The 26,633-nt window shown below is 44.4% G+C and overlaps 1 protein-coding gene across 1 annotated transcript in view; it reads right to left on the minus strand.

Moving 5' to 3' along the window:
• The window catches only part of LOC137332178 (dynein axonemal heavy chain 11-like), a 380,453-nt gene that overhangs the window by 147,149 nt on the left and 206,671 nt on the right, over positions 1 to 26,633 (minus strand). Inside the window, exons 44-48 of the mRNA XM_067995882.1 lie at positions 23,517 to 23,648; positions 18,077 to 18,250; positions 11,750 to 11,954; positions 9,163 to 9,328; positions 2,393 to 2,495 (exon numbers count right to left, since the gene is read on the minus strand). Of these exons, the coding sequence (XP_067851983.1) occupies positions 2,393 to 2,495; positions 9,163 to 9,328; positions 11,750 to 11,954; positions 18,077 to 18,250; positions 23,517 to 23,648 (780 nt within the window). The remainder of the gene's footprint in view (positions 1 to 2,392; positions 2,496 to 9,162; positions 9,329 to 11,749; positions 11,955 to 18,076; positions 18,251 to 23,516; positions 23,649 to 26,633) is intronic.

Consider the following 26,633-nt stretch of genomic DNA (forward strand, 5'->3'; position numbering starts at 1 on the left):
CAAAAAGGTGCCTCGTGGAATATGGGGCTCAATCGCAAAGGAGTAGACTGATTAATCGGAGGCCTCACATCAGCCAAAAGTCCATTAAGAATGAAAAAAAAAATGGCCTGAAAATCCATGCAAATAAGCAACAATGCTGGAGAATCTGGGGCCCCCAATATCCACTGCCCTTCTGGCACACTTTCACCCTAAGTTGGATGTACTGAGACCTGGTCCCCGCAACAAGTGCCTGCTGGGCCTTGCTTGGGGTGGTATGTCTTTTGCACATCAAAGGAGGCGTGGCCTGGAGAAGCGACTCCCAGGTCTTTGATCCCAGCCTGAGATCTGTGGGTGACTTGCATGGCCTTTTCCGCATTGGAACTGGGACTCACCTCGGGGTCCAGGCCTGGATGTTCAAAGACAGAAGCTGGCAGTGAAACTAAATCAGACTCATTTACAAAGAGGCCTCAAAACTCCTTCCAGTCACATTCTGTGCTGGATAGTGGATGGACCTCTGCTACTAATTCCTCCCCCCTTCCCGGCTATGGCAGGCACTGGAGATGCGGGCCCAATGGAGTGGGTGCCCACCAGGAATGTTTGAATTGGGGAACCTCCCCCAGACTCTGGCGGAGTCAGCAGCAGAAGTTTCCAAAGTGTTGATCCCAGAACGTACGCATGGATCAAAGGATTGTGTATTTTCGTCTCCTGAATATCCATCTCCAGGCTTCACAGTCAGCAACAGGCCCAAGAATATGTATCTTCATGGAGACATTTCAAACATAGAAAACACAATTCTATACAAGTAACTTATAATTTTAATTTCTGGTGTAGAGTTTCACCCGTCAGGACTGGGTACTGTGAAATCATTCATGTGCCTCTCTCACAATTGCCCATCCATTTATTTTGATGGATGTAAAATTATGGTGGAGCTGTGCATTCGAATGCCTGTAAAATTATTACATATAGGAAGTTTAATAGTAACACACTGAATTTTTCACTTTATTTGTTTATTGCCATAGAAAGGTTACTTGCCATACTTAGTTGTGTTACTGAGAAATCAAGATAGCGAATAAAATGATTTTAAAAAAGAATTTAATTAATTTGATTGTCTCTCTCTCCTCTGCTCGTTAGCTGTTGTTGACTGACGATTTTTGATTGGAAGTTTTTTGCAATTGCTGATCAGCAGCTTTTATTCTTGGTTGCTATGGCCTTGATATTAACCCCTCAACGCCAGTTGGGAGAGGGTCTGTTAAAAATTTAAACGTGGAACGAGTCCCCAACCAGCCGCATATGTGCCCGTTGCCATTTTCATGGATTTGGGTTTTGAGGCATTCGAGTGTCCTGTCGTGGAGAGAAGCGACACCCCATTAACATATTTAAATCAGGCTCACTTTGCAATTGGGAGCCTGATTTAAATTTAACAGTTGCCGTGCGGGTTTCCCAGGGCTCAGGAACCCAGCAGTAAAAGGGAGGCGGGAGCTGCCGGCTCAAGAAGATAAGTGCCTTTTATAGCACTTCTTCTGGGCCCCGGCACCTCAAGGAAGCCTTCGGCCTCCCCTCTGCCGATCTCACCCCCCCAGCCATGATTGTAGACCTACCGCCCCTAAGCACTGATCTCTAGCCTTCCTCCCTCCTGATTGCCTCTCTCTTTTCCCTCCCCAAAGCTCCAATCTCCAGCCTTCTCCCGTCCCGATCACCTCTATTTTCCCCACTCACCCCCAAGCCCCGATCTCTGGCCTGCCTCCCTGCTGATTGCTGGGGACCATCCCCAAGGGTCCCCAGCTGAGGTCTTCCGCCACTGGTTTACTCGCCCGGCAGCTGGCCAGCCTGTCAATCAGCCTGGCTGCTGGCTGGGAAACTAAAGAAAAAAGTTAAATTCGGCAGGACCTCCGCGCCCCAGCCTTGCCGTTCTTCCCAGCGCTACTCTGCGCCCTCGTAAATATCGGGGCCAACGTGTTCATTACCACATTTCATTCCTATTCAGTTGTGACTTGTTGCTTTTTTACAAATATGAAATTTCAGCCAATCAAGCGCAAGTGCGACACAGAAATCTGCAGGAATGGTGAACAGACAGGAAATATACACCGTCATACAATGTTTATATGAAGATAGATGTGTCATTGAAATGGAAGGAATCAAGATACTTCAGTCTTTCCAGAAAAGCTCATTTTGTTTTGTCAGATGCATGTGTTGTGCAAACTATACGAATGTGGTTCAAACAAACCAACATAAAACCATTTATTTACTAGTCCAGATCATTAACACTTTTCAGTTGTTGGCAGAATTTTGGACTGGAGATTGTGAACCCACAGTCCTGGAATTGTTTATAACATACAAAATTGAAGGAATAATTGGAATATGCACATTAACAGAAAAATCATACGTTCATAGTTAGCTCGTGATTCATTTTTACCTGAAGCCGAGGATTGATGGTGAAGCTTCCTGCTGTTGGATTCATGCAGCTAATATACTGACAGTTGTGAATTTCCTTCAGAGTTAACTTCTGCCGATCATACCTGATCATGTTAAATACAAAGAATTCAGAAAAAAAAAATCAAGATCCTTAGCAAATGCATTCAAATTGATAAAATAGGAATAAATAGTAAAAGTAACTTGAGACATCACATGGGTTAAATTGGTCTGAGGCGATTGTGCAAAATGAGAGATAATGAATCAACAGCCCGTTCTGCACCTCACACAATTTTCTTTTCCGCAATGGAAATATGCGACCGCTGAAGACTGATTTCACTCCCCCACATTTAAAATGCATGCTTGTTGCACTTCATGACAACTGAGTTAGCTGCATAGGATTTATTATTATACCGTACGAGTGTTCTCTTAGAAAACAGAGAAAATAAAATCACATTCTGAACACATCCACATGCTGTAGTTTGGTAAGTAATTACTGTGTTACAACAGGTTCCTTAGTTTAAAAAATGAAGCTAGGATTAGAGAATCTAAAACTATCAATCACAACACTAGTGATTTATTGTTTCAACTATATACAATGAATCCATATCTACATAAATGTAATATATGCAAAATCTGCTTATATGTGAAGTACTGATTTTTTTTTCCTATTTATTTTTCTGCTGTTTCCTGGGTTCATATTCAATTTTATATACATATGCAAATTCTCATTTATATGCAAGTAAAACATTTGCAAGTGTCCAAAGTCTGTTCTTATGCATGTAGAAAGCTGAAGCAAACATCTTAGGTGCGAACACCACTATAATTATACTGCCATGGTAATTCAACAATTGTGACTTGCATTAAGACATGACTTTCTCCTTTTTCTGCTCTTTTTCTCTTTCTAATTAGGAGATATGAAGAAACATCCCCCAAAAAATAAACAAAATAGCTTTCTGTTGTTTACATGCTGAACTGTACAGCACTTTAAAACCCCAATCTGCTAATAAAATGAACCTTCTGAGAACTAGGGATCTTTTTAACTTGGAAAAATACAGATGTTCATATAACCTCTAACAGTTTCAAATGACTTTCCATGAATTTTATAACAAATGACATACAAGGGCAAATTCAGAAGGAAGTTCTTCTATTTGAAGGAACCATAGCACATTTTTTAATACACTGTAATCTTGGAATAAATAAATAACTAAATAAAGCAATCTTTGATTTGGCCCAGATGAGCTACTTCATTCATCAAAATGGTTAAATAAAACCAGAAGAAATCAGGGCACAGATTGCAGGAACACACCCATTTTCCTCCATAAGGTAAACAAAAACCATTTCAGGGCAAAATACACTTCTACCATGAAAGATGTAATAAACATCTAACATTTGATCCTTCTTAACCACTAAACATTTTTTCTCCATCACAATAATTTTTTTCTTTCTACTTTATCAATATTACAATGGTCATTGCTTCTCTGGACTTTCCTCTTTTGTTGTCCCTAATTTCCAAATATGCCATCTTACATGCTCTTCATCCTCCCTGCATTCTGATTGTGTTGAAATCATATCACACAGTCTCCTACTCTAACTCATTCTCCCCCAGGACTTCAAAACAATGGAGCTCCTTACCTCCCTCAGTCTTGCTCTCCCTTGGTTTTTCAAAACCAAAGCTGGACAACATTTGATCATTATCTGATTTATCTCAATTCTCTCCTACTTTTCAACCGTGGTGATGCCCTGTATTATGAATGTTCGTGCTTTAACTAAATAACTCAAAAAAACCTCTCAAATTTTTACTGTGAGACAAAATTATTAGAAATCAGTACTGTGGCCTCAAATTTGCAGTTCTTTTGTCAGCATGAAGAAAATATCAAGTCAAGTTGAAATGGTTCAGTATGGTAATAGGCATTGGGTATCTAGGATCAACACTGGGTATTTATATGATCCACATTTCTGAATGTTAGAAGAACAGTTCCATTCAGACTTGATCTACCACAACAAAACTTTCTGAATCTATGTTTCTCAAACTTGAAGTCAGTTTTGATTGGGATGAGCACAACTTCACCCACTTTGATCTATTCAGTGGTAGCACTCTCACCTCTGAAACAGAAGGTTATAGGGGTGATTTTAGGAGGCAATTGCGGGTGTGTTGGGGATGGGGGAAGCCCCAAAAATCGCGGAAATCCCGTTCGGGTTTGGAAGCCGGCTCCAACCTGTTGACTTTCGAGTTTCACAGGGACCCACCTGTGTGCGCGCAGGCGACCCGAAAACGGAAGTCCCGCCAATGACAGTTAAAGAGCCAAATGTACCTTTCTGTGGTATTTACGGCACTTTACCTGTGACAGGTTAAGTAGTTAGAAAGATTCTTAACTTACTTGGGAGGCTTGCCCACCGCTTCTAATTCACGCCTGGTGGGCCGATCGGGGAACAAGAAACTAAATAAATTAAATTAAAAACCATGGAAGGAAGTGAAAATGCTAAATGAACCTACCTTTGCACCCTGCTCCAATGTCCGATGTCTCCCACTCCGCTGTCCCCCTCTTCACCTCCCCAATCTTCCCCCCGATGTCCCCCTCTTCACCCCCCGATATCCCCCTCTTCACCCCCCGATCTTCCCCGATGTCCTCTTTTCAACCCCGATCTTCCCGATGCCCCCTCTTCACCCCCCCGATCTCCTCTCTCCACCTCCCCGATCTTCTCCTCACCCCCCCACCCCAATCTTCCCCTCTTCCTTCTCCCCCCCACCCCCCCCCCACACCCAGTCTTCCGGTCCAGCAATGGATCTTCCATTCTCCCTCCGCCCTGGTCTTCCGGTCCAGCACGGGATCTTCCATTCTCCCTCCCCCCTGGTCTTCCGGTCCAGCGCTGGATCTTCCATTCTCCCTCCCCCCAGGTCTTCCCTTCCAGCGCCGGATGACGTATCTCTCTCTTGCTTGCACCCCCCCGCATTGCAGCTCCTGACGGCAGCCAGCCTGTCAATCAAGCTAGCTGCTGGGCGCGAAACCCGGAGAGGACGTTAAATCATCATCAATCAACATGCGATCGGGTTGGAAACGGTAAGTTTTGTTCATGCGGGTTTGCCACGAGCACCTTCACCTCCCCGCTGCCAACCCGCTACCATTGCAAAATCGAGTTTTTTTTTATTCGTTCATGGGATGTGGGCGTCGCTGGCGAGGCCGGCATTTATTGCCCATCCCTAATTGCCCTTGAGAAGGTGGTGGTGAGCCGCCTTCTTGAACCGCTGCAGTCCGTGCGGTGAAGGTTCTCTCACAGTGCTGTTAGGAAGGGAGTTCCAGGATTTTGACCCAGCGACAATGAAGGAACGGCGATATATTTCCAAGTCAGGATGGTGTGTGACTTGGAGGGGAACGTGCAGGTGGTGTTGTTCCCATGTGCCTGCTGCTCTTGTCCTTCTAGGTGGTAGAGGTCGCGGGTTTGGGAGGTGCTGTCGAAGAAGCCTTGGCGAGTTGCTGCAGTGCATCCTGTGGATGGTACACACTGCAGCCACAGTGCGCCGGTGGTGAAGGGAGTGAATGTTTAGGGTGGTGGATGGGGTGCCAATCAAGCGGGCTGCTTTATCTTGGATGGTGTTGAGCTTCTTGAGTGTTGTTGGAGCTGCACTCATCCAGGCAAGTGGAGAATATTCCATCATACTCCTGACTTGTGTCTTGTAGATGGTGGAAAGGCTTTGGGGAGTCAGGAGGTGAGTCACTCGTCGCAGAATAACCAGCCTCTGACCTGCTCTTGTAGCCACAGTATTTATGTGGCTGGTCCAGTTAGGTCTGGTCAATGGTGACCCCCAGGATGTTGATGGTGGGGGATTCGGCAATGGTAATGCCGTTGAATGTCAAGGGGAGGTGGTTAGACTCTCTCTTTTTGGAGATGGTCATTGCCTGGCACTTATCTGGTGCGAACGTTACTTGCCACTTATGAGCCCAAGCCTGGATGTTGTCCCGGTCTTGCTGCATGCGGGCTCGGACTGCTTCATTATTTGAGGGGTTGCGAATGGAACTGAACACTGTGCAGTCATCAGCGAACATCCCCATTTCTGACCTTATGATGGAGGGAAGGTCATTGATGAAGCAGCTGAAGATGGTTGGGCCTAGGACACTGCCCTGAGGAACTCCTGCAGCAATGTCCTGGGGCTGAGATGATTGGCCTCCAACAACCACTACCATCTTCCTTTGTGCTAGGTATGACTCCAGCCACTGGAGAGTTTGCCCCCTGATTCCCATTGACTTCAATTTTACTAGGGCTCCTTGGTGCCACACTCGGTCAAATGCTGCCTTGATGTCAAGGGCAGTCACTCTCACCTCAGCTCTTTTGTCCATGTTTGGACCAAGGCTGTAATGAGGTCTGGAGCCGAGAGGTCCTGGCGGAACCCAAACTGAGCATCGGTGAGCAGGTTATTGGTGAGTAAGTGCCGCTTGATGGCACTGTCGACGACACCTTCCATCATTTTGCTGATGATTGAGAGTAGACTGATGGGGCGGTAATTGGCCGGATTGGATTTGTACTGCTTTTTGTGGACAGGACATACCTGGGCAATTTTCCACATTGTCGGGTAGATGCCAGTGTTGTAGCTGTACTGGAACAGCTTGGTTAGAGGCGCAGCTAGTTCTGGAGCACAAGTCTTCAGCACTACAGCTGGAATGTTGTCGGGGCTCATAGCCTTTGCTGTATCCAGTGCACTCAGCCGTTTCTTGATATCACATGGGTGAATCGAATTGGCTGAAGACTGGCTTCTGTGATGGTGGGGATATCGGGAGGAGGCCGAGATGGATCATCCACTTGGCACTTCTGGCTGAAGATGGTTGCAAACGCTTCAGCCTTGTCTTTTGCACTCACGTGCTGGACTCCGCCGTCATTGAGGATGGGGATGTTTGCAGAGCCTCCTCCTCCCGTTAGTTGTTTAATTGTCCACCATCATTCACGACTGGATGTGGCAGGACTGCAGAGCTTTGATCTGATCCGTTGGTTGCAAAATCGAGTTGCGTGACTCTAACCCCACTCCAGAACATGAGAACAAGATCTAGGCTGATAATTCAATGCAATACTGAAGGAATGCTGCATTGTCAGAGGTGCTGTCTTTTGGATGTTAAACAGAGGTTCGGTCTACCTATTCCGGTGAACGTAAAAGACCTCATACACTCTTTCGAAAAAAAGCAGTGAGTTTTCCTGATGTCTGGCTAACGTTCATCCATCAAAGCAAATTATTTGGTTGTTCATCTCACTGCTGTTTGTGGAATCTCACTGTATACAAATTGGCTGTTGTATTTGTCTACAAAACAGTGACTACACTTCGAAACATAATTAATTGGTCATAGAATCATAGAAAGGTTACAGCATGGAAGGAAGCCATTCAGCTCATCGAGTCCGCACCGGCTCTAAGTAAGAGCAATCCAGCTAGTCCTACTCCCTCGCCATATTCTGCAAATTTTTTCCTTTCCAGTACTTGTCCAATTCCCTTTTGAAGGCCATGATTCAATCTGCCTCCACCACCACCTCAGGCAGTACATTCCAGATCCTAACCACTCACTGTGTAAAATTTTTCCTCATGTCACCTTTGGTTCTTTTGCCAATCACCTTAAATCTATATCCTCTGGTTCTTGACCCTTCCGCCAATGGGAACAGTTTCTCTTTATCTACTCTGTCTGGACCTTTCATGATTTTGAATAACTCTATCAAATCTCCTCGCAACAGTCTTTGTTCCAAGGAGAACAACACCAGCTTCTCCAGTCTATCCACGCAACTGAAGCCCCTCATCCCTGGTATCATTTTAGTAAATCTCTTCTGCACCCCCTCTAAGGCCTTCACATCTTTCCTAAAGTGCAGTGCCCAGAACTGGACGCAATACTCCAGTTGTGGCTGAACCAGTGTTTTATAAAGGTTCATCATGACTTCCATACTTTTGTACTCTATGCCTCTATTTATAAAGCGCAGGAACCCATATGTTTTTTTAACCATATTCTCAACCTGCCCTGCCACCTGCAATGATTTGTGCACATATACCCCCAGATCTCTCTGCTGCTGTATCCTTTTTAGAGTTGTGCCCTTAGTTTATATTGCCTCTCCTCATTCTTCCTACCGAAATGTATCACTTCGCATTTTTCTGCGTTAAATTTCATTTGCTACATTTGCCCATATCCTTTTGAAGTCTATCACTATCCTCCTCACCGTTTACTACCCTTCTAAGTTTTGTGTGATTTGCAAATTGAGAAATTGTGCCCTGTACACCCAAGACCAAGTCATTAATATATTTCAAGAAAAGCAGTGGTCCCAGCACTGACCCCTGGGGAACACCACTGTACACCTCCCTCCAGTCCGAAAAACAACTGTTCACCACTTCTTTCTGTTTCCTGTCACTTAGCCAATTCTGTATCCATGTTGCTACTGCCCCCTTTATTCCATGGGCCGCAATCATGCGGCACTTTATCAAATGCCTTTTGAAAGTCCATATATACATCAACTGCATTGCCCTCATCTACCCTCTCTGTTACCTCATCAAAAAACTTAATGCCAGTCCTCTGGCATTAAGTGCTTTGGAATGTTCTGAGGACATAAAAGGCACTATAAAGATGCAATTCTTTTTTTCTTTCTTATATAAAATAACAGGATTCTACTCTTTAACAAAAAAAGATATTTTTCTGTTTTATGTGCTAAAGTATGAAACAACCAGCTAAGAATACTCAGTCTATAAGAATCCATTTCTACCTAATGAATATCTCAACTTTGGTCTGTGTATTCATCTTAATGTGTAATGCTCACCAGTGCTTGTAGTCAATGTTCTGGCGGATAAGTGTGTGGGGCTGAACTGTTCCATAAGTGTCTACTTCGGGCATATTCATGTCATCAATGAAATAAATTAGCTTCTTATTTCCAGGGGGTCCATAATTACGACCAGCCTTTTTCTCAAGTGACTTCTCAAGAACACCTGATTTGTATTTATAAAAATAAAAACATGAAACTGTAATTAGCATGTCAATTGAAGTCAACAAATATGTTCATATAGATAAGAGCAGAATTTATGAATTTGTACTCCTACCGCGGAACGTCATGTACTAGAAAGACATATTGGGAATATCCCGGCGCTGTCGGGGCACTGCAGGATTTTCCATTGATTCATTTCTATGTTCGGAAAATCCTGTAGGGCCTGCTGATCTCCATGCATGAATTCCCAATATATGTTTCCGGTGTGTGTGAATCTATAAATTCTACGGTATATTACATAAGAACATAAGAACATAAGAAATAGGAGAAGGAGTAGGCCAATCGGCCCCTCAAGCCTGCTCCGCCATTCAATAAGATCATGGCTGATCTGATCCCAACCACAAATCTAAAGAACACAAAAAGTAGGAGCAGGACCCGGCCACTCAGCCCCTGGGCCCTCTCCGGCATCCACAGGGCATTGACCGATCCGAACTCAGCTTCATGTCCAATTTCCTGCCCGCTCCCCATAACCCTTAATTCCCTTTACTTCTAGAAAACTGTCTATTTCTGTTTTAAATTTATTTAATGATGTAGCTTCCACAGCTTCCTGGGGCAGCAAATTCCACAGACCTACCACCCTCTGAGTGAAGAAGTTTCTCCTCATCTCAGTTTTGAAAGAGCAGCCCCTTTTTCTAAGATTATGCCCCCTAGTTCTAGTTTCACCCATCCTTGGGAACATCCTTACTGCATCCACCCGATCAAGCCCCTTCACAATCTTATATGTTTCAATAAGATCGCCTCTCATTCTTCTGAACTCCAATGAGTAGAGTCCCAATCTACTCAACCTCTCCTCATATGTCCACCCCATATTATCCTCATATTATCTCCTGTATAAATATATCTAAGACATATTATGAAATTTCCTGTGCCAACAGGCCTGGTGAGTTGGTGGACGTGTTATTTTATTATGACACAATGTACTATAATTTGTTGAGATTCAAGACATTGGTTACAGACAAAAATAATTTTTGGTCTGGGGGGCGGGGGAAAGAGGGCGGGTGCTTTCCACCACTGACCTACCTAAAGAGTCATACAGCATGGATAGAGGCCCTTCGGCCCATCGTGTCCGCGCCGGCCATCAGCCCTGTCTACTCTAATCCCATATTCCAGCATTTGGTCCGTAGCCTTGTATGCTATGGCATTTCAAGTGCTCATCCAAATGCTTCTTGAATGTTGTGAGGGTTCCTGCCTCCACAACCCTTTCAGGCAGTGAGTTCCAGACTCCAACCACCCTCTGGGTGAAAAAGTTCTTTCTCAAATCCCCTCTAAACCTCCCGCCTTTTACCTTGAATCTATGTCCCCTTGTTATAGAACCCTCAACGAAGGGAAAAAGCTCCTTAGTATCCATCCTATCTGTGCCCCTCATAATTTTGTACACCTCAATCATGTCCCCCCTCAGCCTCCTCTGCTCCAAGGAAAACAAACCCAATCTTCCCAGTCTCTCTTCATAGCTGAAGCGCTCCAGCCCTGGTAACATCCTGGTGAATCTCCTCTGCACCCTCTCCAAAGCGATCACATCCTTCCTGTAGTGTGGCGACCAGAACTGCACACAGTACTCCAGCTGTGGCCTAACCAGTGTTTTATACAGCTCCATCATAACCTCCTTGCTCTTATATTCTATGCCTCGGCTAATAAAGGCAAGTATCCCATATGCCTTCTTTACCACCTTATCTACCTGTTCCGCCGCCTTCAGGGATCTGTGAACTTGCACACCAAGATCCCTCTGATCCTCTGTCTTGCCTAGGGTCCTCCCATTCATTGTGTATTCCCTTGCCTTGTTAGTCCCTCCAAAGTGCATCACCTCGAAGTTCATGGTGTAAGAGGTCGATCCCCCTAATGTACATCCCATCATCGGGCATCTGCACCACTCGGGGTGCATCTGGGGCACCTGCCAATTCCAAGAGGCCTGAAAGTCATACAACTTGCCAGTTCTAGGGAGGATGCCAGGTTTGCCACCTTCCCCCCGAAGGAACTCAGATCAGTAAGGTTCCATATATAAATAACGAAAAAAAATTCCTTTCTCTTCAAGGGGTCCAGGCCATGATCCCAACATGAGCCACCAGGTGGGACCCACTTCCACTATTGGCACACTGAGTACCTCTAAGGGCTGGGAATATGGCAATTCACAGTGTTGCCCCCTTCTGGCCTTGTAAACGGTGGTGAGAGGCTCCATCATTTAGTAGGCTGAGCAGGAATTCCCTCGCAAGGCCAGGACCCAGAGTGTCTGGGAACTAAATCTGGTCTAAACTCCCACTGAAAAGACAAATTTTTTAAAAATCTGTATTCTGAATGGAGTTGATCTCACGAAGCTTCACTTGGCATCAACTGGAGTTGGGGAATAGTCCCTGAAACATCAATAACTTACACTGTAACATCACTGAAGAGGTGTAGTAGTTGAAAGGCACTTTGGACACCATAAATTCATCTGATAGATTAGCAAGTCTGTCTTCCACTAGGATGGTTTTGCCAACTCCTGCATTTCCCACAAGCATAACTGGCTTCCCCTTCTCCAGCAACAAATCTACAAAGTATTGCAGTCGGGTGGTCTCGGCTGTAGGGACAAGAACTGCCTGCAAAGAACAAAGAGCAACTTTTGTAGAAAATTCTGACTAATAACAGCATTAACACAGAAGTTGAGTTATTCCTGACCAATATCATAGTTCACCCAGTTTAATACCATAGTTAAATATTTTAAAGGAGTATTGTCATTTCAGTAGAGTGTCGTCAGATAGGTTTAGTTCCTGGAACAGCTGCTCAGACAAGTCCACTGTTCTATGCCACTTAACATCCATGCTGCAGAAGTTGCTGAGGCCAATGATGCGATCCATAGTGGTAGCAGGACTGCTGCCCTTCTGCGACTGTGCGCGTCTGCAGTGCATTGAGCTGATCGTGCACTATAATGCAAGGTCAGCTCATTTACATACTATTGTGGTGCTGGGTATAGCTCTAAGATGTAAGTAGCTGCACAACCAAGGATTCCACAAAATAAACAATAACATTGCTGGGTCAACATGCAGCTATTTGATGTAACTACCAAGCTGACTCCACTTTAAAGAAAAAGAACACTGAATCCTGAACAAGCCAACCAGCCAGCATCTGTTTTATATGGGCGCTAAGACTGTATTATGGGACAAGAACTACATTAATACATTTTTTCAGGCATTAATATGCCAATCCCATGCCTGAAGTGTAGACCCTCAGCACCACAGGTGTTTCCTCACTTCATTATACTAAGCGTAACGGGTGCATTGCAGGCTTCAGCATCAGATAGTACGGGTCACCTGCACCCAATATACATCAGCACCATAAGCACAGAGAATCGCAATATCAACTTCTATATGAATACCAAAGTAAAATTCACCAACAAATTTTACTTACTATTCAGCCATTCAGCTCCTTGAGCCTGCTCCGCCATTCAATTAGATTATGGCTGATCTACTGGCTACTAGTAGATTTCCTGTGGCGTTTCTCATGGTGTGTTAGAGGTTTTATGGGAATAGGAGTGTTATGCAAAGTAATCTTACCAGGGATGTTGATATATGTTTAAAGGGTAAGACGGTACATGAGCAGTGGTGTTCATTTAGGGAGTTATTTTACAACTTTCAAAATAAATATATTCCACTGAGGAAAAAAGGGTGTAAAAGAAATGACAGCCATCCGTGGCTAAGTAAAGAAATCAAGGATAGTATCCGACTAAAAACAAGGACATATAAGGTAGCCAAACTTAGTGGGAGGATAGAAGATTGGGAATTCTTCAAAAGACAGCAAAAAGTAACTAAAGGATTGATTAAGAAAGGGAAGTTAGATTATGAAAAGAAATTAGCAAAAAATATAAAAACAGATAGCAAGAGTTTCTATAGTTATATAAAAAGAAAAAGGGTGGCTAAGGCAAACATAGGTCCCTTAGAGGATGAGACCGGGAAATTAATGGTGGGAAACATGGAGATGGCAAAAATGCTGAACAAATATTTTGTTTCAGTCTTTACAGTAGAGGACACTAAGAATATCCCAACACTGGACAAACAGGGGACTCTCGGGGGGGAGGAGCTAAATACGATTAAAATCACTCAGGAGATGGTACTCAGTAAAATAATGGGACTCAAGGCGGATAAATCCCCTGGACCTGATGGCTTCCATCCTAGGGTCTTGAGGGAAGTGGCAGTAGGGATTGTGGATGCTTTGGTGATAGTTTTCCAAAATTCCCTGGACTCAGGAGAGGTCCCGGCAGATTGGAAAACTGCTAATGTAACACCGTTATTTAAAAAGGGTAGTAGGCAGAAGGCTGGAAATTATAGGCCAGTTAGCTTAACATCTGTGGTGGGTAAAATTTTGGAGTCTATTATTAAGGAGACAGTAACGGAACATTTAGATAAGCATAATTTAATAGGACAAAGTCAGCATGGCTTTATGAAGGGGAAGTCATGTCTGACAAATTTGCTTGAGTTCTTCGAGGATATAACGTATAGGGTGGATAAAGGGGAACCAGTGGACATAGTGTATTTAGACTTCCAGAAGGCATTCGACAAGGTGCCACATAAAAGATTATTACTTAAGATAAAAAATCACGGGATTGGGGGTAATATTCTGGCATGGGTGGAGGATTGGTTATCGAACAGGAAGCAGAGAGTTGGGATAAATGGTTCATTTTCGGACTGGCAACCAGTAACCAGTGGTGTTCCACAGGGGTCGGTGCTGGGTCCCCAACTCTTTACAATCTATATTAACGATTTGGAGGAGGGGACCGAGTGCAACATATCAAAATTTGCAGATGATACAAAGATGGGAGGGAAAGTAGAGAGTGAGGAGGACATAAAAAACCTGCAAGGGGATATAGACAGGCTGGGTGAGTGGGCGGAGATTTGGCAGATGCAATATAATATTGGAAAATGTGAGGTTATGCACTTTGGCAGGAAAAATCAGAGAGCAAGTTATTTTCTTAATGGCGAGAGACTGGAAAGTACTGCAGTACAAAGGGATCTGGGGGTCCGAGTGCAAGAAAATCAAAAAGTTGGTATGCAGGTGCAGCAGGTGATCAAGAAAGCCAACGGAATGTTGGCTTTTATTGCTAGGGGGATAGAATATAAAAACAAGGAGGTATTGCTGCAGTGATATAAGGTATTGGTGAGACCGCACCTGGAATACTGCATACAGTTTTGGTCTCCATACTTAAGAAAAGACATACTTGCTCTCGAGGCAGTACAAAGAAGGTTCACTCGGTTAATCCCGGGGATGAGGGGGCGGACATATGAGGAGAGGTTGAGTAGATTGGGACTCTACTCATTGGAGTTCAGAAGAATGAGAGGCGATCTTATTGAAACATATAAGATTGTGAAGGGTCTTGATCGGGTGGATGCAGTAAGGATGTTCCCAAAGATGGGTGAAACTAGAACTAGGGGGCATAATCTTAGAATAAGGGGCTGCTCTTTCAAAACTGAGATGAGGAGAAACTTCTTCACTCAGAGGGTGGTAGGTCTGTGGAATTTGCTGCCCCAGGAAGCTGTGGAAGCTACATCATTAGATAAATTTAAAACAGAAATGGACAGTTTCCTAGAAATAAAGGGAATTAGGGGTTATGGGGAGCGGGCAGGAAATTGGACATGAAGCTGAGTTCGGATCGGTCAATGCCCTGTGGGTGGCGGAGAGGGCCCAGGGGCTATGTGGCCGGGTCCTGCTCCGACTTCTTGTGTTCTTTAGATTTGTGGTTGGGATCAGATCAGCCATGATCTTATTGAATGGCGGAGCAGGCTCGAGGGGCCGATTGGCCTACTCCTGCTCCAATTTCTTATGTTCTTATGTTCTTATATATCAGTACTAGGTGTGATTCTGGGATACAGCAGTATTACAATGGTGTCTCAGGGTCAAGTAATACTTTGAGGGTCTGTAAACACTAGGAGGGGGCTCCCAGGGTTCCAGGAACACTGAGATCTCTGGGAGTGGGATTGAGGGACTTTGGAGCATTGGGAAAGGAACTATCAAGGCCTGAGAGAACAAGGGGGGCAGTTCAGGGATGAGGGAAAATTGAGAAAATGGTCTAGGTTTCAAGAGCAATGAGAGGAGGTTGTGGGATCTAGGAATGGGGTGGGGAATTGGGGGGAAAAGAAAATCTGAGGGAGATCCTGAGGTCCAGCAGGAATGGGACACAAATTGCTGTTGGCCCTTTTGAACCATCAGTCTACTATGTCAGTTACCCCAACCACCACTTTCCCCATCGTTAGCCAACTGATATCTTAATGTTCTTGCCATCAAACATTTAAGTGAAATTTTTTACTTGTTAACATTAATGGAGTAAATTGTGGTGCTCAATTTCCTGATATGCACTCCTAACAACAGGATAGCACTATTCGTCAGTTTGCCAACTTATACATTTTAATAGAAATAAACAAATACAAATTATCTCATTACACACCTAGGCCAGATTGCACAGTCTCAAGGTAATATACTCTAACTATAAAACAGCGGTTATTGTATGTTATACAGTGTGACAACGTTAACATTGAAAATACTTATTGCAGAACCACCTATAAGGGTACTTATATTGAGTTTTCATTGAAATATATCCACCTCGGGCATATTCATGTGATCAATCAAATAAATCATTCCTTATTATCTTCCCAAGCCCCATAATTACAACATGGGGAAAATATTTTGATGCCGCAAGTTTATATTATAAAATTACACACTCCCAGCCTGCAACTTAATGTCCATGGGTACATGAGGAAGCGTCCCTGATCCAGTTGTTCTGTATTATTTGCTCCTGGTATGCGTCAATGAGTGCTGTGGAAGTCCTGGGAGCTGGCCTGCGCAAATACACTTCTTGGAAGCAGATGGTGGTTTTTGTTCACTGGAAGTTTTTTTAAATTTTGTTTTATGATTTTAGGCCACATCACATCTGTGCTGCAGAAGACACATTTTGCTCCATTCATTAATTGGTTTTCCTGGTTAGTTTTCTACTTTTCAATGCCTTCCTTTTATTCATGGTTGTGGCTAGTATTGAAGATGCACCATTCAAAAGGGTGGACCATGGATATTTGGAGGTTCCACACACGCTGCATAATTGAGATGAGTTTACGAGAGGCCAACAAATGTAAGTTCACCAACACCGGAGATGACTTGGCCACACCTGTCATTACCCTAGAACCTACTTATGATGGCCTTTTCACACAAACCTGGAAATGTCAGAGGTGACCTGTCTTTGTTGATCCATTGCCACAGAGTTGTGTCATCTGCTGCACAATGACCTACAGATAACATCTGGATCAGGGACAGCTGCTCTTATACAAGTGAAGGTTATCGCAGCATGAAGCTTTCATGTTACTGAATCATTCCAATGTATCCCAAGAGACATCTGCCACATCAGGTAATCTGCAGTGCATACATGTATCAAGCAAGGGACTTGATTTCCTCTCTCCATGCAGCTGCCATCTGTGCTTTTACTGTAGGGTGGCATTCAGCCTCAAATAGGAACACCCTCCTTTGGTACACCTCCTGCAGAAAGGCTTCAGTCTCTACAGCATCAAACGGAATAGTGACATATGTCTTAGCTAGGTTATTGCAAACAATTAATTCACTATGTGGAACAGAGTGGAGAGCTTCCACAGGGTGGCAAGATTTCCTAGAGTATAAGGCATTACATACAGGTCCCATGTCAGCATCGGGCATGGCTTCCTCGATCACAGCATGCATAATAACATTTCTGTGATACCACCTGAACAAAACTGAGTGCAAATCGTTTCTGTTCATAACAGCCATGGTGTTGATTGTGAAGAATCCTGATGCCCAAATTGGTGTTACCTACAATGCCTTGCAGTGAGGCTGGGTGTCCTGTCCCATTGATGCCTCTAATGAAGGTGTTGCTCCTTGCAAACAGAACTTGTCATTTGCTTTATGCGTGTGTGCATTGCAGACTACCTGATGTGGTGCATGTCCAACACAGGTCCTGGGCAGTGACAGGTGCGACCTATCTTCGAAGGGGGATTTGGAACTTGTATTTCTTGGCTCTTCACAAACTCCTCTCCCTCATCTTTTTGTATGGTGCACTTTCAAAGCCAGCAGCAATAAAGAATAACAAAGCCAAGTACAGGCAAGGAAAAAAATAAATAAATAGTATGCATAAACTAACTAATGTATTGGAGCAAAATGCAATAAGAAGGAAATAAAAATGCAATAAGAAAATATCACCTTGAAATTTAATATTTTAAGAGGTCTATTAAACCAGCCAAGTCCCAGGACTCTCCTGTGCCTGTTTTTTTGTGCTAAGTTTGCATTTTGGGTGTAGTCTTGCCCTAAAATATAAAACTTAGCGTAGGACCTTTAATGGGGGGATTTAAATATTAAAATGCATATGTCCTTGTCCATAGCACGGTCACTTTTGGCCCCAAGTCAGCCAATTGCAAATTGGTGTCCTGCAAATTGATCACAAGGTCAAGGCATCAACCATTTTTCAACCTGTGCCCAATGCCAGTTTGGGGGCATGGCTTTGGAAAATCAGGGTTTATAGGTGTTTGTATTTTTAAATATCTATAATTTCATAATTAGTTTTTAATCTACTATCTGAAAGGATTTGCTCCAAAACATTAACCTGCCTTTTCTCTTTTCAGCTGCTGATGGACTGGCTGTGTAACTCCATCATTTTCTATTTTGAGATTTCTGGCATTTTTTCTTTCATCTCAATGATAGGCATCAGTTCACTTACTTGAAGAGGATTATCTGCTTCCATTTCAAATGCTGGTACCTTTTCAGACCAGGGACTGAATTTTTTTGATTCAGGATCAAGGTAATAATCAAAGACAGTGCCTTGGGATGGAAGTTTAACAGCTTTCATTTCTTTGCACCACCAGTGACTGAATTCAACACGATAATCTACCAGCTGAAAAAAAAAATCAACTATCAAGTTCACTGTTCCACACAATCAAACTTACGTGGTCCACTGCCGCTACATTATGGATAGTACCATACACCACCAGCCACAGCCCTTAACTAACATCATGTAAGGTTCATTTAGAATTCTACAAGTAGATTGGATTAAGATTTCTGCTCTGCAGAATTATCTAATAGGACAATGGCACCAAATTGACAGGAAAGCAGTGAAAGGCCCTGAAAATAGGCCAAGACCCAGATAGGCCAGGTGTCAGCCTTTGCTAAGAGAGTTTCTGGGAGGCCTTCTCTGGGGCAGAATCCCCATCCACGCCAAACATGGTCCCTTGCATCAGACAGGGCGGGACCGGGAGCAAGGACGCCTTATGTTAGGAGTTCATACTTCCTTGACGTCAGTGGGACCCAGGGCAAGGTTGAAGGCCAATACGCCCAGTGAGGTGAGGCACACTGGCCTACAAGAGTGCAAGTGGGCCCCAAAGGGGAGGGAGGCGGGGCAGGGAAGTGGCTTGGACCTCCGAAGAACTCGTCATTTAAAAAAATGAAAAAATGATTATTGACTCCCTTACACAGGGGGATAGAAAGAGTAGAAAAAACATTTCCCTGGGTGGGGAACCAGGCACTCTCTCCTGTCAGATGGCTACAAGCTAGAGTTTGTAGCCTGTGTGGGCTGGTAGGTGTCCGAGATACACCTTTAGTGGCGTGGGTACCCAGTGGGCCCACAGAAGAGGTGCCTTCCCACTAATCCGGCATACTCTGGTGGGCCAGCACAGGACAGCACCATTGGATATCATCCCAGCATAACTACTGGGATTGCAGCTCACGCAAATTCAGGACCAATAACAGTATCAATTTGAAAATATGTATTGAAACCACAAATTAACATGAAATACAGAATGAAGCCTTTTTATCGAGATCAAGGCCCTGAATTTCCAGTATTGAGTTGTGCCGTCTCTGCGCCAAGGTGGGATGAGTGCTGCTTAGAGTTGATCGATGAACCAAATTAGTGCCTGACAAATCTCTCTGGCAGCTGATAAACAGCCTTGTAGGGTGACGTCATGTGCTTTCTTCAGTCACACAAGTCTCCTCCTCCCACTCCTCTTCAGCAAGTTCCTAAATACGATTAAAATCACTAAGGAATTGGTACTCAGTAAATTAATGGGACTCAAGGCGGGTAAATCCCCTGAACCTGATGGCTTACATCCTAGGGTCTTGAGGGAAGTGGCAGTGGGGATTGTGGATGCTTTGGTAATAATTTTCCAAAATTCTCTGCTCTCGGCAAAGGTCCCGGCAGATTGGAAAACTGCTAATGTAACACCCTTATTTAAAAAGGGTAGTAGACAGAAGGCTGGAAATTATAGACCGGTTAGCCTAACATCTGTGGTGGGTAAAATTTTGGAGTCTATTATTAAGGAGACAGTAGCAGAACATTTGGACAAACATAATTTAATAGGACAAAGTCAGCATGGCTTTACGAAGGGGAAGTCATGTCTGACAAATTTGCTTGAGTTCTTTGAGGACATAACGTACAGGGTGGATAAAGGGGAACCAGTGGACGTAGTGTATTTAGACTTCCAGAAGGCATTCGACAAGGTGCCACATAAAAGATTATTGCTCAAGATAAAGAATCACTGGATTGGGGGTAATATTCTGGCATGGGTGGAGGATTGGTTATCTAACAGGAAGCAGAGAGTTGGGATAAATGGTTCATTCTCGGACTGGCAACCAGTAGCCAGTGGTGTTCCGCAGGGGTCGGTGCTGGGTCCCCAACTCTTTACAATCTATATTAACGATTTGGAGGAGGGGACCGAGTGCAACATATCGAAGTTTGCAGATGATACAAAGATGGGAGGGAAAGTAGAGAGTGAGAAGGACATAAAAAACCTGCAGGGGGATATAGACAGGCTGGGTGAGTGGGCGGAGATTTGGCAGATGAAATACAATATTGGAAAATGTGAGGTTATGCACTTTGGCAGGAAAAAACAGAGAGCAAGTTATTTTCTTGATGGCAAGAGACTGGAAAGTACTGCAGTACAAAGGGATCTGGGGGTCCTAGTGCAAGAAAATCAAAAAGTTAGTATGCAGATGCAGCAGGTGATCAAGAAGGCCAACGGAATGTTGGCGTTTATCGCTAGGGGATAGAATATAAAAACAGGGAGGTATTGCTGCAGTTATATAAGGTATTGGTGAGACCGCATCTGGAATACTGCATACAGTTTTGGTATCCATACTTAAGAAAAGACATACTTGCTCTCGAGGCAGTACAAAGAAGGTTCACTCGGTTAATCCCGGGGATGAGGGGGCGGACATATGAGGAGAGTTTGAGTAGATTGGGACTCTACTCATTGGAGTTCAGAAGAATGAGAGGCGATCTTATTGAAACCACATAAGATTGTGAAGGGGCTTGATCGGGTGGATGCGGTGAGGATGTTCCCAAAAATGGGTGAAACTTGAACTAGGGGCCATATTCTTAGAATAAGGGGCCGCTCCTTCAAAACTGAGATGAGGGGAAACTTCTTCACTCAGAGGGTGGTAGGCCTGTGGAATTTGCTGCCCAGGAAGCTGTGGAAGCTACATCATTAGATAAATTTAAAACAGAAATAGACAGTTTCCTAGAAGTGAAGGGAATTAGGGGTTACGGGGAGCGGGCAGGAAATTGGACATGAATTTAGATTTGAGGTTAGGATCAGATACGATCTTATTAAATGGCGGAGCAGGCTCGAAGGGCCGATTGGCCTACTCCTGCTCCTATTTCTTATGACAAGACTGTGCAGAATGCAACATACCATGATAATCCTGGACACTTGGCAGGCTTGGACTGCAGAATGCCCCAACCTGTCCAAACATCAGAATCGTTGCTTCAGAATGCAAATTCATTGTTCAATGATAGTCCTGATGGAGACATGGGTCTTATTATACCTGTGTATGACTTTGAATGTCAGAGGGGTCATGAGCCAAGGCAGCAGTGGGTATCCTTAATTTCCACATGGCAGCCTTTCACTGCCTGGGGACTTTAAAAAAGTGGAATGGAAGACCGCTGTAAAATGAAGGCAGCATGGAGTAGAAATTGGTATGTGATAGGCCCATTTCTAGGGCATAAAATGGGTGCAAAACATACTAACTTAGCAGGCGTTGGGCCTACTCTTAAATCTGTAGGGCCAATTTTTTAGGCGTTCTCAAACAGATGAGACTCCTTGAATTTGTTAATTCGGGGCCTGTTGAAGGACCCCTGTGTTACCAGCACTGGCCCCACTCAGGATTCTTTAGCGGTCCCTGCGGCTGCCAACTACAGTTAAGTTTTTTTGGGGGAAAAATTTCTTCTGTGTAGCCAGGGGACGTCCCCCTCAACTCCACATTCCTGGCAACCGGCAACCCCCCCCCCACTGCCCACTCCAACCCCCAAATCTGGAACTTACCTGACGGCCGCTGCCTGCAAGGCAGGCGACCTGAAATTGATTTTTCTCATGGGGTGAACTGGCGCCGGCAGCTTGCCCCTGGAAATCTGGCAGTGACTTTCATAATGCACTGAAAGTGATTACACACAAGCTTCATATTGATGCAACAGAAAGGTTTATGTAGGGGGCATTCATTTCAGGTGTTGCATGATGAACAATACGGCATCATCACCCCTTGGACTCTGGGCATTCCTGCCATTCCCAAGATCCTGAGGGCTCCGGCCTACTGTTCCTCTAGGGTCCTTAGGAACTCGTTACTGATGTTAGGTGATTTCTCTGAACAGGCAGGGGCAGATTTTCCTCTGTTGCACTTGGTTGTAAGTAATCACCAGGGCAGAATGCAAAGCAGACAATTGGGCATGGATGGAAAATCAGCGGGCTCTGTTACTAGTATGCCTTCTTCCTCAACTGACTGCCTTTATGTGCTCTGCTTCACAAGCAAACACAATGGAAGAAAATTTGCCCCATGCTGTCTCTCGAAATGAGTGGTTCTTAATTCAAGTCTCACTATAAATTAATACAAGTGTAGGATTTCAAAACTCCCACATGATATTAGTACTTTTTTGATCAAAAAACAATCTCCATTTTACATTCAAAAGTCAAAATTAGTTCTCAGGAAAGTGGTATAGTTCAGTGTGCTCTAAACAAAATACCAAAAAGGATGCCAAGATAGTGGTCAATTCCACACAAATCAGAAGACAACCCTTGTGTACAAGAGCAGGCTATATGATGGTGGTCATGTTTTATACCACAGCAGCCATCTCCTCTTATTGATGAAACCATCTCACAGCGTAACAGGCACATAAAACTCTCATGGTCAGAACTATTTTTCAACACAGTAAAAATCTATAACATAAACACAAAGGGCTCAATTTTACAATGGTGGCGGGGATGGCACCGGGGGGTGAAGGTGCGCGTGGCAAACCCGCATGAACAAAGCTTACCGTTTCCGACGCAATCGCACATTGATTGATAGTGATTAACGTCCTCTCTGGGTTTCGCGCCTGGCAGCTAGCCTGATTGACAGGCTGGCTGCCGTCAGGAGCTGCAACGTGGGGGGGCGGGGGCGGGCGAGAGAGAGCAAGATGTCATCTAGCGCTGAAACAGAAGACCGGTGGTGGGGGGGGGGGGGGAAGAGAATGGAAGATCCGGCGGGGGGGGGGGGGGAAAGAGAGGGGAAGTTCGGGGGGGGGGGGGGGGGGGGGAGGGAGAGGGGATGACCGCGAGGTGATCATGGGTGAAGAGGGGGATAGCGGAGGGGGTGAAGCGGGGGACATTGGGGGTGGGTGAAGAGGGGCACATCGGGGGGGGTGAAGAGGGGGACATCGGAGCAGGATACATCGGACATCGGAGCAGGTTTCACAGGTAGGTTCATTTAATGTTTTCACGTCCTTCCATGGTTTCTTATTTAATTTATTTAGTTTCTTGTTCCCTGATCCGGCCCTTCATGCTTGGTTTCACCAGGCGTGAATCAGAAGCGGTGGGCAAGCCGCCCACAGGTAAGTTAAAAATCTTTATAACTACTTACTCTGTCACAGGTAAAGTGCCTTAAGTACCTCAATTAGGTACATTTGGCTCTTTAACTGTCATCCCGTCGGCTTTAATTGCCGGCAGGACTTCCGTTTTCGGGTCGCCTGCGCGCACACAGGTGGATCCCTAGGAAACTTGGAAGTCGGCGAGTTGGAGCTGGCTTCCGAACCCAAACGGGATTTCTGCGATTTTCGGAGCCCCCCTGTCCCCAACGCACCCGCAACTGCCTCCTAAAATCACCCCAAAGAGTCAAACCTCGAATAGGCAAGAACCAACCTGATCTTGATAAACTGCTCCACCGAAGGCCCAGATGCAGGCGAAGACAAAATACAGCTCATATAGTTCTCGTGGAGAATCAGGAGGCACATTCTTAGGAGTCAGTAGACAGTCCAAAAGGGAACAAAGGGTCTAAATGGTAATAACATGAATAGATAAGCAAAGGAAAATGATCAAAACAGGGAAGTAAAGTTTGCCTATCCCTCCCCCACAACCTACAGCTCACCGGGTAAATGTTTCATACAGTGTGGCACAGGGCCTTAGAGACTAGGTTAATTTATGTTCTGTGCTGAATTAGCCAAAGTAGCAGTCGGTGTGCTACATAGGTCTCAGTTTCCCAACATGAGGGAGGGGAAAAAATATTATAGCTAGCATTCCAGCTCTTGATCGATGGGGGTAGGTTTTGACTTGGTGCAATAGTGTAAAACGGGAGATAGCGAATTGGCAGCTCCTTTTACAAGTCTCACGATTTTTATTTCATTACAATGGAAATAAAAATCAGGAGAGATGTAAAGCAGGCTGCTGATTCACTATCGCCCATTTTACACTATTGCACAAAGTCAAAATCTACCTCATTGACCCTTGCCAGAAGAACACGTGTGAGTACTGGGTGAAGACAGAGACAGACTTGGTAGCAATTGATCCCGAGGTTGAAAATCCCACCGATACTCAGTGTTCAGGTTCATGTGCAAGTACATTCACATGGGCAAGGTACCAGAGAGCACTGCACAACAAAATGCGAGCTGAGGGGAGTAAACTAGAGTGCAAATAATGTCAAAATAATGAAGTAGATAATTTTAATTTTATTGACAGTATTTACTGGCAAAATATGTCACTTTGGAAGAATGGGGATGAGTATCAGCCAAATCAATGTGACTTACTGCTTGTTGCAGCAGTGCCATGGGCTATTTATCATCCAGTGTCAAAAGCCTCTAATAGTGCATGACAAACATGTCCCTTCTCCTGCTCTCCAGCTATTAGTACTGTTTTAGGCAATGACCTAGATCTCCAAAGGCCTGTTAAGACTTGTAAGTGTACACTAATAAATATATATAAATAAGGTGTAAAATCACTTGGCAAGTCAAAAGTTTGACACTGCGGTGAAAGCAGTATTGTGTTAGTATAAATGGCTTTTTGACCTGATGCTTTAATAAGAGTTGTTTAAAGCTGGACTGGCTGCAGAGGGGGCAAGGGAGACATCAATAGAAAGAGAGGCAAGGAAACTATCTAAAATCAGTGCTAGGGCCAGGGTCTAACTATTAGGCCCAAAAATAAAAATATTTAATCTGCTGAAACTGTAAGGATTCAATCTATTACATTATTGATATTAATTACAGATTGAAACAAAACTCAGTGATTAAACTATGCTTTTGAGATAGAGCACACAATTTGTACCGATCCATCCAGTGGACACTGCCTGGGGTAACATTTTTTTTCAATTATTGTAGTTTAAATGCCCATTTCTATGATCAAAATGTACATAGCCTGGATTTCGAGAGGAATTTCCAGAGTTTTGTTTTGTCTTATTGGTCCTCGGTTTTTCTCTGTTTTTTCCCCTCTCCTGGAAAATTACATGGCTGGGAGTGGGGGGTGGGGACTAGGAAGTGTCTATTCATGATGCTCTAGCCATCACGAGTGTGTGGCAGGCTTGATGGAACAGCTGGTCTTTTCCTGCTCGTTATTTTCATATGTTTAGTATGTACGTTAAGTGCACTGGAACTGTTCTTTAACCCTGGGTGTTATGCCAGCGAGAACCAACCCAATTCATGGTGGGTTCCAAGTCCAATTAGCGCCTACTATAGGCAGCCTGCCTCTCCAGAGGGTGGAAAATCTAATACTGCTATAACAACTGAAAGTGTCACAGCAAGCATTTTGTGCCTGTAACAGTGTGGCTTATTGCAAAGTCTGAGACCGGTGCTTCTTCAAGGCAACAAGCCCACAGTTTTAAACACACAGTTGAGGTGCTACAGGCTGTAATCCGGCAAAGGAGGACCCAACTTTCTGGCCATGAGGGAAGGAGGCCCGTGAAAGGCATGATCAGACCCATGGAAGGAGATGGTCTTGGCATTAAGGAATGTCTTCGGATACCTGGATTTCATTCCATACTTTGGCATGCAGAGTGCCTTCACACTCTCTGTTTTCTTCTTAAAGGGGAAACGGCCTACAATCAAAGACAAGGAAGTACCTCCTCAATCCCCGAAGGCTCTTGCTGTAAATCATCAGTCAAACATCTCAGAACTTACTGCCACTTTAGGTGAAGTAGGAGGATCAGACTGAAAGGGCACACAAGAGTAAACACCAAGGGAAGCCACAGTGAGAAAGCTGTTAGATTTGTTGTCAGTGAATGTTTTTGCCACTAATGGGATAGGTACAAAATTATTTGGGGCAAGGTGGGGGAAATGCCTGCATGAAGGAGTGGCACAATGATCTCCGAATGGGAGTATCATAGCATCATAGTAAGTATAGCACAGGAGGAGGCCATTCGGCCCATTGTGCCTGTGCCAGCACTTTGAAAGAGCTATTCAATTAGTCCCATTCCCCTGCTCTTGCCCCATAATCTTGGAAGTTGTGGAGGAGAGCTCAGTGTCAAGTAAGCAACTGAGTTAAGTTTGTTGCCAAATGGGGACTGTGACGATAGAAATAATTTAGCAGTGGGCTCAGATCTTAGTAAGTTGGAGGTTTCCCTTATAAGATGTGACTGCAGTTGCCTGTCAGCTGGCACAACTCAATTTCTAACTGTGAGGAAAGCACAGCCTTCCAAAGCATTGTTGATGGGTCACAATGAAGTAGCAAGTTGGGTCTGCAGACAGGAAAGCGAGAGTACCAGTGAGCAGGGAGTCAGAGGCCACTTACAGTGCCTGTTAATCCTGGCATTCCTGCAGGTCCTTCTGATTTCCTGCCTCTTCATCCTCAAAGCAGAGGAACGGGGGAGTGGGGGGTCCAAGTGAGACCCCATTGGTTCCTGAGGCCTCAGAGAAAAATCTATCCTAATGTATCTGCATTTAAACTGGTGGATATATTTACTGACCACCTCTCAAGAGCCTCACTTGGAATTTCATCAAATGACTAATTTTCCGATTGCATGTCGACACTGGGGAACCTCACCCTCCGGAAGTA

The sequence above is a fragment of the Heptranchias perlo genome, chromosome 2 (genome assembly GCF_035084215.1).
Source record: "Heptranchias perlo isolate sHepPer1 chromosome 2, sHepPer1.hap1, whole genome shotgun sequence".
Lineage (NCBI taxonomy): Eukaryota > Metazoa > Chordata > Chondrichthyes > Hexanchiformes > Hexanchidae > Heptranchias > Heptranchias perlo.